The 15,221-nt window shown below is 34.5% G+C and overlaps 2 protein-coding genes across 2 annotated transcripts; one reads left to right on the top strand and one right to left on the bottom strand.

The window, feature by feature from the left end:
- Window positions 1-1,849: 1,849 nt before the first annotated feature.
- On the top strand, window positions 1,850-5,449 carry NFU1 (NFU domain protein 1). Its single transcript, XM_022288638.2, has 3 exons — window positions 1,850-2,263; window positions 4,864-5,000; window positions 5,135-5,449. The coding sequence occupies exons 1-3, from the start codon at window positions 1,927-1,929 to the stop codon at window positions 5,327-5,329; spliced, it is 669 nt and encodes a 222-aa protein (XP_022144330.1). The 5' UTR covers window positions 1,850-1,926; the 3' UTR covers window positions 5,330-5,449.
- A 1,171-nt stretch (window positions 5,450-6,620) lies between these two features.
- LOC111020758 (myb-like transcription factor family protein) lies at window positions 6,621-14,756 on the bottom strand. The gene is made up of 17 exons (XM_022297512.2): window positions 14,389-14,756; window positions 14,215-14,301; window positions 13,855-13,920; window positions 13,686-13,745; window positions 12,565-12,621; window positions 11,407-11,536; window positions 11,186-11,253; window positions 10,934-11,026; window positions 10,781-10,828; window positions 10,475-10,651; window positions 10,154-10,264; window positions 9,592-9,687; window positions 9,290-9,361; window positions 9,143-9,179; window positions 8,116-8,150; window positions 7,877-7,969; window positions 6,621-6,994 (listed from the first exon to the last, which is right to left on the bottom strand). The coding sequence occupies exons 1-16, from the start codon at window positions 14,500-14,502 to the stop codon at window positions 7,889-7,891; spliced, it is 1,332 nt and encodes a 443-aa protein (XP_022153204.1). The 5' UTR covers window positions 14,503-14,756; the 3' UTR covers window positions 6,621-6,994; window positions 7,877-7,888.
- Between the last annotated feature and the right edge of the window lie 465 nt (window positions 14,757-15,221).

Here is a 15,221-nt window from a genome sequence, read left to right as displayed (position 1 = left end):
TTTATTTCGAGCCATTAAAATTAAAATTTATTGTTTAAATATATATATAAGAAAAAAGTATAACATTTTATTTTTATGCCCTTATAATTTTGTTAGATACAATCAGAATAATAATTTGCATCAAGAGAGCAAAAGTCAAGCCTCCACAAAATCATTAGTTTCTTCCTTCCTCATTTCCAAGGCATGAAGTATATAATAGAACCCTATGGTAGATTACCATATGACTTTTTTTAATCCATCTTAATCATGTGACTTTTTATTTTTTAATCAATTAGGTTAAAAAAAATTTAGTCACAAGTAACCCGATCAAATTGCATTAGAGAAACTCAAATGGAAACGTGCCTTTTACCAATGAAAACACAATTAATAATAATAAAAACAACATTAAAAATCTACTCACAACTCTAATGATAGTGATGTTAATTTTCTCCCTAGACTCCAGTCTAAATGGGGTGGTGAATTCCAGTTTAAATTCTCCATGAGACACGGATGGGGAAAATTTTTCCCACCACCTAAATGGAGACGAGATGGAGAATAGGTTTCCCACCCCGCATAATTTTTTAATATTATATATACACACACTAAAATAATTATATTATCCTCTTTATAGGTATATATGTACTAAAAAATCATGTATTATTCTCTGCCTACCTACCTCATATATATATTTGAGATAGTTAATGTTAGCTTTATGAGCTTCAATCACAATGAATGTTTTGATGATAACAAACTTTATTTACTAATGATTTCCGTGTTTCAAAGTGTCTATTTCATAGAGTTTCGGAAAGCTGAATCCAATGCCTTTTGAATCACTCGAGTCGGAGTTCAAACGAAGAAATTATGGTCAAAACAAGTCAAGTGGACCAATCCTACGTGTAAGGGACGTGACATTTAATAGTCAAATTATGCCACCGTGATAATGATGTAGAGTAACGTGGCATCAACAATTTTGGTGACGTGGTGGGTGACGTGGACTGATTACGTGACGACATGTGGCGCTCTCAATCCCAACAAATCAAATTCCCACCATTCTCTCAATTCCACAATCTTCTCTCAATTTCACATAATTTCTCCATCTCCACCAATTTCTCAAAATCTCCATAAAATCCAACGGTCAAAATTCATCGTCGAAACTCTATTTAAAGCCACCAAATTCCATCATTTTGGACACCAATTATCAAAGCAAACATCTTTCTCCCTTCAAGTTATTGACATTCTCTTCATACAAAAAGTTGACAAAAAGTTTATATTTTTTCAAATTCAGGTATTTTTTTTGTATTGCTCATTTCACATTTTTGGGTTTTGTATTAAGGTGTGGGTACATTGGGTTGTGAGAAAACACAATGGGTTGGATCCTGAACCAGTAACAATGATCGGGGGTTTCTCTTTAGCCTAGGACAGGGTCGATTGGTTTGGTTCTCACCTATAAGAGAGCCGGCGAAGTAAAATACCTGAGACGGAGTCTTGGGGACTGGAGTAGGGATTTCCGAACAAACAACTCTATTCACCCCTCTAGTGTTATCATATCGATCAATGGGGAAAAAAATTCTCGCACGAATGGAGAATTAAATGGGGAGGGAGGATGGGATGGGGAAGAATTCCTCATCCCCGCCCATGAACATCCCTAGTGCATAATATATTTGAAAATGGTTGAGTGGTTACATATAGTAGTACGTTCTTAAAATTAAAACCTTGATTTTTATTGAAGTTGTACAGAACATTTTTACCATGCTTATGTGATAAAATTAGTATAGTAGAAATTGATTCATGGTAAAAATTACTAGTAAGAAATTAAAATTTTTAGAATCAAATTGAAAATAGATAATTACAAGATAAATCAAATTTACACAAAAAAGGACTCCGTTGAAGGTTGCAACTTAGCAAGGTCCTCGTCATCGGCCAAATTTCGTCTTCAATTCTTCAGCCATGGCGTCTCTAACCACCTCCGGCCTGCTCAAAACCCCACCTTGTTATTCCCAAATTCCTGCAAATTATCGCCAATACCCACCTTCTGCCCATCGGCAACACCAAGGACCCAATTCCCTGAAAAGGGTTTTGCCCAGACGAGGCATTAAAGCTTCAGCTTCGAATTCGGGTCCATCCACGAGCTCCTCGCCAGGGCTCTACTCGGCCCAGAAATTTGAACTCACCATTGGAAACGTGGACCTGGTTCTTGAGGACGTGAGGCCTTATCTCATCGCGGATGGAGGAAATGTGGATGTTGTTTCTGTTGAAGATGGAGTGGTTTCCCTCAAACTCGTAGGTGGGTGGATTTCTGATCTCATTCGATTGAGTGGGTTTTGGTTTAGTGAACTCGTTTGTTAATTGAACTTGGGGTTCTTGCAATTTTCTCTTGTGTAGTCCAAAAATCGGTTTGTGTTGTTGCTTGCTTATGTGGGTGAAATGTTGGTTGAAAAACAAGGGATGAACCCAAATTTGGAGGAGGAATCAAGCCACTCTATGGGAGAGGAAACTTTCTAATTCCTTCTCTAGACTTTTTTTTTCTCTCACCATTGTTATGCTATACAAGCTTACCATCAGCTACATTTAACATCCACCCATGGGAAGAGTATTATTGTAACATGTTCAAATGTAAGGGACTATTTTTGAAAATTTTCAAACAATGGAGGGACTAAATTGGAAGAACACCCAAGGACTAAAATATAGATTTAACCAAAAACAATTGAATATGTTAGAGACTTTATTTCTTGGTGCTTGAGGAAAGTTTATGTGGCGTAGTCTTTGATTGCTGTTCAGCTATGAAGGACCAGTTTGTAAACTTTGCAGATTTGAACATCATTCATTTCCTTCATGCCCGACCCTCACTATTTTAGTAAATGATGTGGAGAAGGCCGGTGACATTGTATTATTGAGATGTGACATCAGTATGGAATTCTGTTTACCAAAAAAAAAAAGGAAAAAGAAAAGATCTCCTAAGAGAAATGCCAAATTCAAGATTTGCGCATTTTGTTTACAATGACTAGAACTTCTTCAACTTTTCCAGTTTGAAGCAGTATATGTCCTCAGTAGAATCTTTTATCCAAAGAACGTTTGCTGTCTTGAAGGATGCTATTGAAGGAAGAAGTTCCCAAATATTGAGGAGCGTTCCATGTGAGAATCCTTACAGAAGAGTTCTAGGGTCCTGTCACCTGTGATGTGAAATTTCAAAGATGATCTAGAAACTGAAAACATCAAAGAAAATTTTGTTCTGTTGTAAGGATTCATAAAAGATATCCTTCTACAGTCCAAGTTCTGAACTAATATGTGCACTCTTTGTGGTAGGTCAAGATCTTGATCATATTTTTATCAATCCATAGCCTAGAACCTTTGGGAGAAGCTCTAGTTCATTACTTTTTGTATCAAGGGTGTGTTTGGGAGTGATTTTGGCATGACCAAAATCACTTTTACCATTGTCAAAATCACTTCCCTTTTCACCGATCATTTGTTAGGTATCCGAATACAAGAACCTAACAAGAACACTATATTGCAATTCAAAAGAGTAATTACAATATCGATAGCCTTTCGAGAGGGCTATCTCTCTCCCAAAGAACTCTCTCAAGTCCTTACCAAAATACTATTCCCAAGATATCCTTCTCCTCTCCCTCCTACTCCTATTTACATACTCACCCTAATCTAATTACCATAATACCCCTTTACTAACAACTAATAATATTCCCCTAGGACTCTCACATCATGTTTGGCAAATTAAAAAATTGATTTTGAGAAAGCTTAAAATCACTTTAAATTGATTTTTAAGGTATCACTTGAGAGGTGATTTTGAAAAATCAATTATACTTAAATCTCTTTTTCCAAAATCACTAATTCTACCATCACTTCCAAACACACCCTAAGTTCTACCGCAGCCTAGAGCCTTCGGGAGAAACTCTAATTCAGTACTATTTTGTATTAAGATTTGCTGCTTTAACTCACCCTCAGTATGCACCTTATGAAGAGGCCTAAAATCATTTGCATCTGATCACCATTTACCAATTTCGTGAGAGTCTCGGAATATTTGGAAGAGGGAGATGTATTAATGCAGACTGCTGACTTGATGTAGCTCTCTGGCTTCTTACTTCCAAAGACTTCTATAATTATTTTAAATCTTCTCATCGAATTGTTGGAGAACGTTTACTTTGTAATCTTGGTTGAGGTCAGGTTCAGACCTCTAGTACTGCCTTCATCTTGTACATGTTTTTGGTGAGTTCATCTGTTTCTTTCGCGGTGGGGGGAAAAAGGTCTCCTCCTTGTTAGACGTTTTGCTGTGAGTGACTCCATACAAAGGGTGAGAAAAGGTATTAGGGTTCCTTTTGGATTCTATTGAAGAAATTACTTTTCTACAGCTGAGCAGATGCCCAAATTTCTTAGGGATCTTATCTTGGTCTTCAAAATTAATATACAAAGGTTGAATGTATCTTTAGATTAGAAATAGAAAGAAGGTACAAGGAGTGGCAGTATTTTCCAGCCTACATATTCTAGTAGAAGTTTCCTACCCAAGAAAAAATAGCAGCCCATCTGTAATAGGGAGATATTGGGAATATTAGTAGCATATTTGCAGGGGTGAATTGGTTATAAATAGAGGGCATTAGGGAGCTTAGGGAGGAGGATGGTTTGAGAAAATACTTGTGTGGGATTGGGAGAGATAGCCCTCTTGAGAGGTTATTGATATTATAATTTTTTTTTGATATTGCAATATAGTTACGTTGTCATTTTCTTGTGCTTAGAATCCTAGCATATTGCCAAGATGTAACTAGGATGTGTTTCTCATTGACATCTACATTTTCCTACCTCACTCCTGGTCTGCACTTTCTTTGTTTCCATTTCCCTATTGCTATGACTGTAAGTTTGGCTTCTTTCTTTCTCCAGGAGCATGCGGTAGCTGCCCGAGCTCAACGACCACCATGAAGATGGGGATCGAACGTGTATTGAAGGAAAAGTTTGGAGATTCAGTAAAGGAAATATGCCAAGTGTATGACGAAGAGCCAAAGGAGACAACACCCGAGGTGAGTCTTCTATAGTCAAAAAAATACGAAACGAGTTGAACAAGTTTCACTATTTTGCGACGCTTTCATGCTCACTAATGAGCTTAACTAGTCAGGCTCTGTTAGGTGACAATGCTGAATGTGAACTAATGCAGGCAGTAAATAGTCACCTTGACGTATTGAGGCCAGCCATAAGGAACTATGGCGGGAGTGTAGAAGTAATATCGATCGACGGTGGCGATTGCCTCGTGAAGTATGAGGGTCCTGAATCTATTGGTACAGGAATTAAGGCAGCCATTAAAGAGAGATTCCCAGATATTACAAATGTTGTGTTTTCAGGCTTGGTTTGAAAATGTATGTATAGCTTGCTGCATTTATTGAAAATGTTATACATGCTCACCTTTTCATTATAGGAATATGTAAAGTTCTCTTGTTCAATAAAATGATACATAATTTTTGTGACCCTATCATATGCACTTGGAGTGAAAGTACATTTTTTTAAGGGGAAACACTGTTCTAGACAAAATTTATTTTCTGAACTTTATACCACTGGAAATTCAGATAAGGATTGATTTTATTTTAAATATTATTACTTTTAATTTTTGTTCATTAATCCCTCCTACTTAAAAAAAAATGTCCGTTAAGAAAGTGATCATTTTGATTCTTATTTGCAAGATTATCACAAATTCTATATCTAAAGAGAATTCTTTAGATGCATAGTTAAAATTACATTTCAAGAAATTGATTGAGTGTGATATCGTGCTGTGATCGAAGAAAAAAATGAAGAGACTAAAATAGTCATTTTTTTTTTTTAATACAAAGATCAAATTAAGACAAGTAGAAAGATAAAAGTATAAAATACAAGGATAAAAATAAATTAAATGTAAATGTTTTAAAAGGAGATGAGCCAAATTAAAGGGTGTACGGGATACATGGAAAACACATTTCGCGAGAAAATTTTGGAAACAAAATAATACAATTCTAAATTGAAGGCCGAATTCTAGATCGTTTCCATGTTTTCAATTTTGAAAACACCAACAATTTTTAAGTATCAATTTGGATCTTTTTTTTTTAATTATTAATATTTTATTTAAAATTTGTTGTTATTATAAAAAATTCATTGAATCTCATTTTCTTTCAATAAAATTATTTAGTTTGTTGCTTTACTTTTGGCATATAATGATTTAAAATTTTTAAAAACATTTTATTTAAATTTAAACTTATATAAAAAAAATTAAATTCTTAAAAACATTTTATTTAAATTTAAACTTATATAAAAAAAATTACAGGCTTTGTCGTGTCATATTTGATCTCAATATTACATCAATGTTGTGTAACAAGAGACTATAATTATTATTGTTATAGTAAAAACTATTATACAAGAGTATGAACTCATTTTATTTTTGATAAAAAAATAAAAGTAATATATTTATTCATAAATTTTCAAATCGAATCAGATTATTACATCACCTATTCTATTCTATTTTTATTTGGCATGAATCTCAATTCCTGAACATACTGCCAAACACATACTTGAAAACTGTTAATACATAGAATACAACCCCGTTCATTGAATTTTTTATTTCCAAATTCATATATTCAGATCACCAACCAAATGGTACCCTTAAATAAACCTAAAAATTATAAAATTTTAGTTCATCATTTCTTTTAAATTTAAAACAATCAATACACTAGAAATGGAAGTAAAGTAAAAAGGAAAAAAGAAGTAATATTTTCCATTTCTGGCTAGATTTACATAAAATACACCATGATATTAGAACACTATCCTTCTAACTCTGCCAACAGAAGAAATATAAGATGAGATGGCTACAAAACCAGAGCTTTAGCCTCGTGATGAAGATATATATATATAAACAAACCATCATGAAGTTAACAGCACAGATTACCAACATAATCGCATCTCTCTTAACAGCATCAACGTTTATCACAGCCTTCACCAAAGTGCAGTTCATAAAATGGTGCTCCAAAAGGCCGTAGTTTCCAGTGAAAGCCACCTGCTCCAGCATTAGCATTTTATATTTCATTTTATTTATTTTTATAAGAAACCGAGGTTGCATTGAGAAAAATGAGCGAACATACAAAGAGCATACAAAGACACAAGCCCATCAGGAGAGGCTCCCCTACCTATATGTATCCAAATACCATCAATATCTCAATTTTCTAGAAGTAAAAGAAACAGAATTTTTCATTGATATCTCAAATTCAGAAGCAGCAAATGAAGGGAGGAAAGGAGGTTTTTTACTTAGTCCTATGGGACGGTCCTATTGACAAGGGCTTGGAGTCACTTGGTTGTACTAGCTTAGAGGTTTCAAGCTCGAACCTCGGATAAGTTTCCTTAATGTCTCTCGAGTTTGGGCCTTGGAGACGGACACGAATGCCCCAGGTATAAGGGAGCAATACTTTGTGAATTTTTATATTTTAGTACTTGTACTTCTAAATGTCCAAATTTAGTCCATGTACGAGTACGACAATAAATCCTTAAAATTGGTCCCTACCGAAACCTGTGTTAACTTCTGCTAAAAGCATTTACTCCTTGTAAGTTTTCCCTCTATAAAGGTGAGAATCATATTCATGATGTATCTTTTCTTAAATGAAAATTATTATTATTATTATTGTTATTTTGTCAAATCAGATAAAAATATAACTTCAAACTATCGATGAGACTAACTTTAAGAATAGCCTTAATATTTATTGAAAGTAGGTCGCTAAATTTAATTCGGGACTAAAATGGAATAAGTCTCAGTGGCTAAAGCCTAAAATGGTATGTTAACCTTTTTATTCAAAATGAATGAAAAAGAGAGAGCAAATTGCAAAAAAGAAAAGGACTTTTAGGCATACAATACTAGAGATACAACCATATGTGGGAAATTTCTTACACATCTGGAGAATCACAGATCGGATCCCTTCTGTTTTCTTGGCCTTTTAGATTGAGCTGGTGATGATGGAGCTTCAGACAGTCTTCCAGTGGCCTAACAATAAATGATGAGAGAAAAATGAATTTGACACACCAAACAAAATACAAAGCAGCTCGGCTTTTCTTTTTTTTTAAAAAAAAAAGAGCAGAGCAGAGCAGCGAAAACTTAATAAGTAACAAGATAATGGTTGAGAAATATACCTTACGTTTCTGATCCCGTTTGACAAACCTTTCCCCTATCAGAAGAAAAAGATACATGTAAATGAACTTCCACGAGCGCAAAAAAAAAAAAAATAATCAAATTCCTTTCAAGGGGAATGACATGAACTTCACCGTCAAATCCTAGAACTGGACTAAATCTGAATAGATATGAACATCCATTTTAATTTTCTTTCCTTTTTTTCTTTTTTAAGATAGGAACTAATCTCATTGAAGAATTAAATGTACAAAATACCCGAAGTAATGGAGTTACAGAAAATAAACACTCTTCAATTGGCTAAGTTAGAGGAGATAGAATAATTACATAAGGATTTGGATAAACTACAACAAGAAGATGTATAAATAACTCTCCTAAATTTTCTCCCATTGCCTCTACTGAAACCATTTAGCCAAAAAGACCAAAGAGTGAATAGAACTACTTCAAGCAACAAAATCTTCCTCTAAAATTGCAACTACACAATTTTAATTTGATTCACAACCATAAATTATTTGAGAAGTTACTGGTTTTGTAGAATCTCAATAACTATTTGTAATTATTCCATAAATTCCACTTGTTCCAATAGGAGGCTTGTAAAGTTGTAGGCCTTCTTTTGTCTTTCCTCTTGTACGTTATATATATCAGGGGGATAATTATTGATCTTCAGAAAGAAAAAAAAAAACTCTATTCTTTATTTTTTTTATAAGAAAAAAGACTTTATTCTTTAAAACCTCTAACTTTAAGGTGTCATGCTTCAGCAAGCTGATGCTTTGTTTGTTGTGTATCTCACCTCTTTGCAAGTGAGGAGCAGGTTGCAAAGAATGAATTTTACACTTTTTTTTTGAATGAAAAACACATATTTCATCAATAGTATGAAATATACAAAAGGAGAAAAAGGAGTTACACTTTGAAAACACTAATTGAAACTAGATAGCTTCTAATAACTTGAACTAGTGGTAGCACTTAACAAAAGGGGAAAAAATTCTTGAAAGAGATGCAAGCAGTGATGCCAAATGTAGAAGTTATATTTACCTCCAAAATTCACAGAATCAGGAATAAATGAGCGATCCTGCACGAGAGCATGACCAGAATGCTGTTAGTAAAGGAAGACTTAAAGATTCACAGATTCACAGATTGGAGAGAAGTAAAGTACTCACGTAAGCGAGTACATTTACTGACCTTGGGTGTGCCAGGTGCATCGTTGTATGGACTGTCACGGAAAGATGAACCTTCTGCCTCCTTATTTTGCAACTGATTAGGAAGAAACAGAAAAGTAAAACAAAAATCAGACTTAACCATGTTACATCTAGCATCTGATGTAAGCCAATTCCATTAACAAGCTGTTCCTTCAATGAGAACTTTTATTGTATGACAAGAAAAGAGAAATTAAATCCACTGCTTATGAGCGGTATATAATGGAAGTTTGATGCACATACATATGCTACAGCTGGGACGTGCATATGGATAAAAGATAACTACACCTGCTTTTGAAGATTCAGTAGAGTCAAGATTTCTTTTCTTAATTCAAGATGCTCTGCACAGACAGCTTTTGTTGGAACCCTGGGTTTTAGATTAACCTATTCACAAATTAAAAAATAGATCCCTTTGTGAGTGAATTATTCAACTATGTATCTGTAGAATATGAAAAGCACAAAGGGGAAAATGAGTACTGAAGAAAGTTTAACGGAGACACAAAAAACACAATATGCTCGATTCAAGTCACGAAATAGCTATAAGTGTACTCGTACTTCCACTGGAATATATTTTTGTACCTCAAGGAAATAACATATACCACCAGCAGCAATATTTTACTTGGGTGCTCTTATTTACAACATCAAGACACGGAGAATCAGAGAACGATCGTGTAGCCAAAGAGGAAAGAGTATAAATTCAAAACATAGAGAAAAGCTTCTAATCTGCTTTGTCTTTTCTCTCTTCTCACGAGCTGCTATGTGGTTGATATAAGGATTAAATCTTCCACCATCCACTACTTTATGAGAAAACTAGTATTTGCATTAAACAAAAACTGGATTTTTAACTAACCGAGAGATCTTGTAATGTTTGTTCAACTCGCTTGATCGTCCGAAGCCCAGCGGATGAACTTGCAGCTTGTACCATTTGCTCAAGTGCATACGTTCTCAAGTACACAGGAAGCTGAAATGTAGGAATCAGTCAACAGACCGCATGCTCAAATTTTATATGTTGGTATAGATCAATTAAGATTTGAGAGAAAAATCCAGCACAAAAACCTCTTGACAGAACTATCAGAATAAAATAAAATTAAATTAAAAAAAAAAAGAAAGGAATGAAGCTACAAAATGCTTCTAAAGTAAAGCCTATAAATGACTCCTTTGGGCAATATACCATGCGAAGGGAAGCCAGAGTTGAAGCGTTATCTGCCCCTAAAGTTGAAGGTGCAGCTGCCGGAGGAGAGGGCTGCACATTGGATAAAGATGGTACAGAATCTCCAGGAACAACAGCCCTTTCAGCAACTTCTGGAACAACATTGGATGCAACAGGCAACTCAGATTCTTCAGCCACCTAACAAGATCATAAACCAGCTATAGATATGATATGCCAATAATACAAAAAAACACTCACAAGATTCAGCTTTGTGCATTCATGTGCTATGCCTAAAAAGAGAATTTAGCATATACGACTTGAACTCACTCTTTCCGCTCTGCGTGATTCAGTTATCTTTTTTGCTTCAGCAAGAACCTGAAACAATAAATAGTCAAAAAAGCAACATACAAGGACTTATACTTAATCACATGAACATTAATTCATTATTGGGTATTTATTAAAACATAACAGAATCGAGACCTCTGCATCTTTTCGTTCTTGCTGTTTTGTTTGGGAGAGAACCATGGACAATGCCCGTTTCCGCTCAATCTCATGTGAGACATTGTAAGGATCCTACATATAAAGAATAAACATGAAAATCATACAGCTCATTAATTTTCTACGCAACCTAAACCATAGGTAGCTCCATTGAGCTGTTCGAGGAAATTAATATGCAAGAACTCTGACCTAAAAAGGTAACAACGCAACAGACCTAATTCAAAAACTACCTACCTTGACGAGAGTATTCCCTGAAACCTCGCGAGACACTGGTGCTCTAGCAACCATAATTGCTCTAGATGCTATAAACATATAATAGTAGTATAAGTTTTCAATCATCTCAAATGCATTAGCAAATGATCCATAACAAGCAAATTATAAATCAATAACACAAATTGGCAACAGAAGAGCAAACAAGAAGTGCTTGTCATTATAGACCAAAAAAGTAAATATACCACGATAATATCGCTCCTTCAGTTCCTCCACTGTCCTAGTTGATGAAAACCTGTCAGCTATCACAATGAAGCGAAGATCAAACCGTTCGCACAAGTAAAATAATTGATCTGTCTCCTCCTTCGTCCACAACTGAAATTTTTTTAAAAAGTATATATCTCAACCACAACAATATGAGATTGAATTAATAACTATGCTAGAGTGTGAGTTAGAACTGTAATCTAGAGTCTAGAACATTTAAGTGCAATAGTGCATCTGAAAATTGTCCATCCCAAGGTAATGTTGACTTTCAAGTGATCAAATCGGTGCTTACTCATTTGGACCTCAACCAGTAAGACAAGGTTTCATTAATGCCCAAAACTGATGAGGGGAGAAAGCATCTGACTGACAAAAAAATAAATAACAGGCATGCTCCAATTTAATAAATAGGTAGAAAAGGCTTGATGCGACAAAGGAAAAAGGTATTGGAATGTCTAAATCAAGTCGAAGGTGCTGTAGAAGCTCAAAAGGGCACCACAATCAAGACTAATTATAGAAGGAGAATAATTACTGAGAATTAATTAATGAGCATCACCGAGAGCATTAAAATCTAGCTATTTTGAAAACCTCAATCCATTCTATTTCCGTATTATTGAAAATTTTAAGATTTCTTCTAAAAACTAGATTAAAGGTTTAGTTTCCATGCTTGAGCATTATTGAATAGCTCTCTCTAAAAAAACTCATCACTATATTCATTTAAAATTGACCACATATTTCCCCTCTTTGATCTCCCTACTTACTATGTCTTCAAAAAATAATAAAAAGAATATTGCTATCAGAAATAAGATCCGTAGAAAGTGCTAACGCTAAAACGGAAAAAAAAGGCAATAATTTCTTATAGGAAACATTTACCCTTCAAGGTTTAACATAAACTTGATATGTATGTGGAAAATATGGTTACATGGTATGAGAATAAGGATAGGTTTTTATATAGCATATAAACACTGGAGCCATGAGAGTGTTGCAACTCAAAATCCTTAGCTGTAAACCTAAAGAGCCTCGAAGGCCAACATTTTTCGCATAAAAAAATGCTACATATCATGAATTGTGTGTGTGTGAGTGAGAGTGAGTGAGAGAGAGAGAGTTCTGTGCTCTTCATTAAAAATGAGGGACAGATATACCGGGTCGTTCAAATGCTTCTCATACTCCTCATCCGTGTATTTGACAACGTCAACTGACTGCACCAAATTTAAAAAATAGTATACATTTGATTAACAATAAGAAATTTAGATATTGGTGTTTCATTATTAAATATATTTTTACAATTGTTGAAAATATAAAATTATCAGTGAGTACTAGGAAACATTCTAATTGCAAGCAAAATCCAAGGTATCAACAAATACAGTTCTAAAAAATAATATTCGTTATTCAAGAGAAGAAGCTTTATGGCCAGGGATCCTACAAAGCAAGTTCACCATTCTAATAACTTTCAATACTCCATTATCATCTGTTGCCAAATGTCAAGGTGTATTTTGTGAGAGATCATGCTTTAAATTTGGATATTAACTGACAATGAGATGTTGGACAGACAAGTAGATAAATGGCACTCTCGGTCGTTTTTATTTTGTGGAATTTATGCACTAGCCAAGAGTAAGAACCAAAGTACCCAGGTTATTGGATAATGAGTTAAAAAGAGACAGGAGTGGGAGGGTCTTTTCTGGCAACCAGGGAATAAAATGTTCATCACCAGGGTCGATCAGTATTTTTAGTCTACCAAAAATGCCAATGAAATATCAAAAGTGTCGATAGAAAAATCACCAATATGAAATTAAGACCACTGAAAAGGATTTTTAGCATAGGTAAAAAGTGTGGAATACATATCTATATATAAATATTTTGAATTCTTGATTTCCTAGATTATTTCAAGAATATTCATCAAACTTTACAAAAAAATTGAAACTTTATTGTTGCTTTTCTCAAGTATGCTCCAGGCTCAAGACCCAAACTCTTGAGACACCAAGAGTTTTCCTTATTAAGCTCCCCCGAAGATTCGAACACGTAGCCTCTGGATCCGTATTACTTGAAGACTACAGGCCTTAGCCAACGGATATATCTCAAGAAGTTACCAATATATCAAAAAGAACACTATTGACACGTTGGAATCACAAACAAAGCAATGGATGTTGATGGGAGTGTTGAATTTTTCGTTTTCATCTAAGCATGAAAAACATTTAAATTTCAAATTTTAACTTGAAAACATAACCCAAAAAAAAAAAGATAAAAAAGAAGGACTTGGCCTTACCTTGTTATACTTTGCAAAGGAATAGTCACCTGTTGGCGGAATGCCATTTACAACTCTAACCTACAAATGAAAAAAGTGGGTGGTAAGGAGAGAAACATCGATTTGAACAAGAAAAGAAAAGAAAAAAAAAACTGAAATATCCCTGATTCATGAAGATCCCAAAACATACCCAATGGTAAAGCTGCAAATTGTCTTTTCTAGCAGAATTTGTGAAAGGAAGCCACTGCCACGTAATCTGAAGGAAAATCAGAAGCGCATTATAAGAACGATACACGATGATTAAATATTTCAAAATCAATAGAATGTAAGATACCCGATTAACAGCCAAGCACTTGAGTGACAAAGAAAAAGTAGTTGGCATTCCAAATCAATTCAATAACACAATTAAGCATTCAAATACAATGGGATTCCCAAACTCCTTACGTTAACAAACAGAGCAATTCCAGATTGCCATTAAATATAAATAAACCAATTCACCATTGTCCAGCCTTAAAAGACTTGATTAAACAAAAAAGTACGAAAAAAAAACCTTCTCGTCTGATGGAGGACGTTTTTTCAGCTCAGATGTATCAATTGCCGGCATAATAGGCGGCAGACCACCAGTAAGCGCGTAAACCTACAATTCGAAAACCCCAGCATCACTACTGTAAATAGTAGCAATCATATAAACGCACACGCACAAAGAGAAGACTGAAGACATTACCTCTCGAGAAATACCATCTCGCTTCCTCTGGGCATCCTTCTGAGCCCTAGGTTTCTTGTCCTGGGGTATAGGCGGCGTAGTTTTGGGCAGGCCCAAGATATCCTTGGCATCCATGGCAGAGTTGCCCCGAATTCTAGGGCTTGGTAATGCCGGAGAACTGGAGCTCACAGGGTCGAATGTTTTGCAGAGTGAAGTTGGTCCGATTCCAATTTCATCACAGGGACGCCATTGGAAGAGGATTTGAAAGCGATCAATTGGAAGAAGATCAAGATGGTTGTAATTTCAATTTTTGAGCGCGAAAGCCACAGTGGAGCAGAGGAAGACGACTTATTATCGGGGTTTTCTTATTTCACGTGTAGGTGACGAACAGCGAGGTCTTGTAACTGTTAAGTGGAAAATTACTGGTTCATTTTTTATTTTATTTAATAAAATCTTATATACAATATTTTTATATATATATATATATTTTCGTTATCGGTTGTATCTATTTGATAAAAGAAATTAACTATGTGTTTTTTAAGTACAACATGTGAGGTGTAGGATCGAACTCGAACATGTGAGTTGTAGGATCGAACTCGAGCTATGTTTTGATTATTCTTACTCTCGTATTTATTATACTTAAAACGTTTATTTTGGTCTCTATATTTTCATTTTTTTTTCATTTTGAAAGTACAATAACTAAAATGAAAAGAAAAATATATAAGGACCAAGATTAACAAAAGCAAAAGTAAAAATATAAGAATCTAATTTATTTTAAGTTAGTTATAAAATAATTTTATAGAAACAAAAATATAAAATAAGTTATAAAATAATTTTATAGAAACAAAAATATA

Source organism: Momordica charantia (genome assembly GCF_013281855.1).
Source record: "Momordica charantia cultivar OHB3-1 chromosome 9 unlocalized genomic scaffold, Mcharantia_2.0 BLBB01000009.1, whole genome shotgun sequence".
Lineage (NCBI taxonomy): Eukaryota > Viridiplantae > Streptophyta > Magnoliopsida > Cucurbitales > Cucurbitaceae > Momordica > Momordica charantia.
Note: the sequence above shows the minus strand (reverse complement) of the source record. Positions and strands in the feature narration are given on the sequence as shown.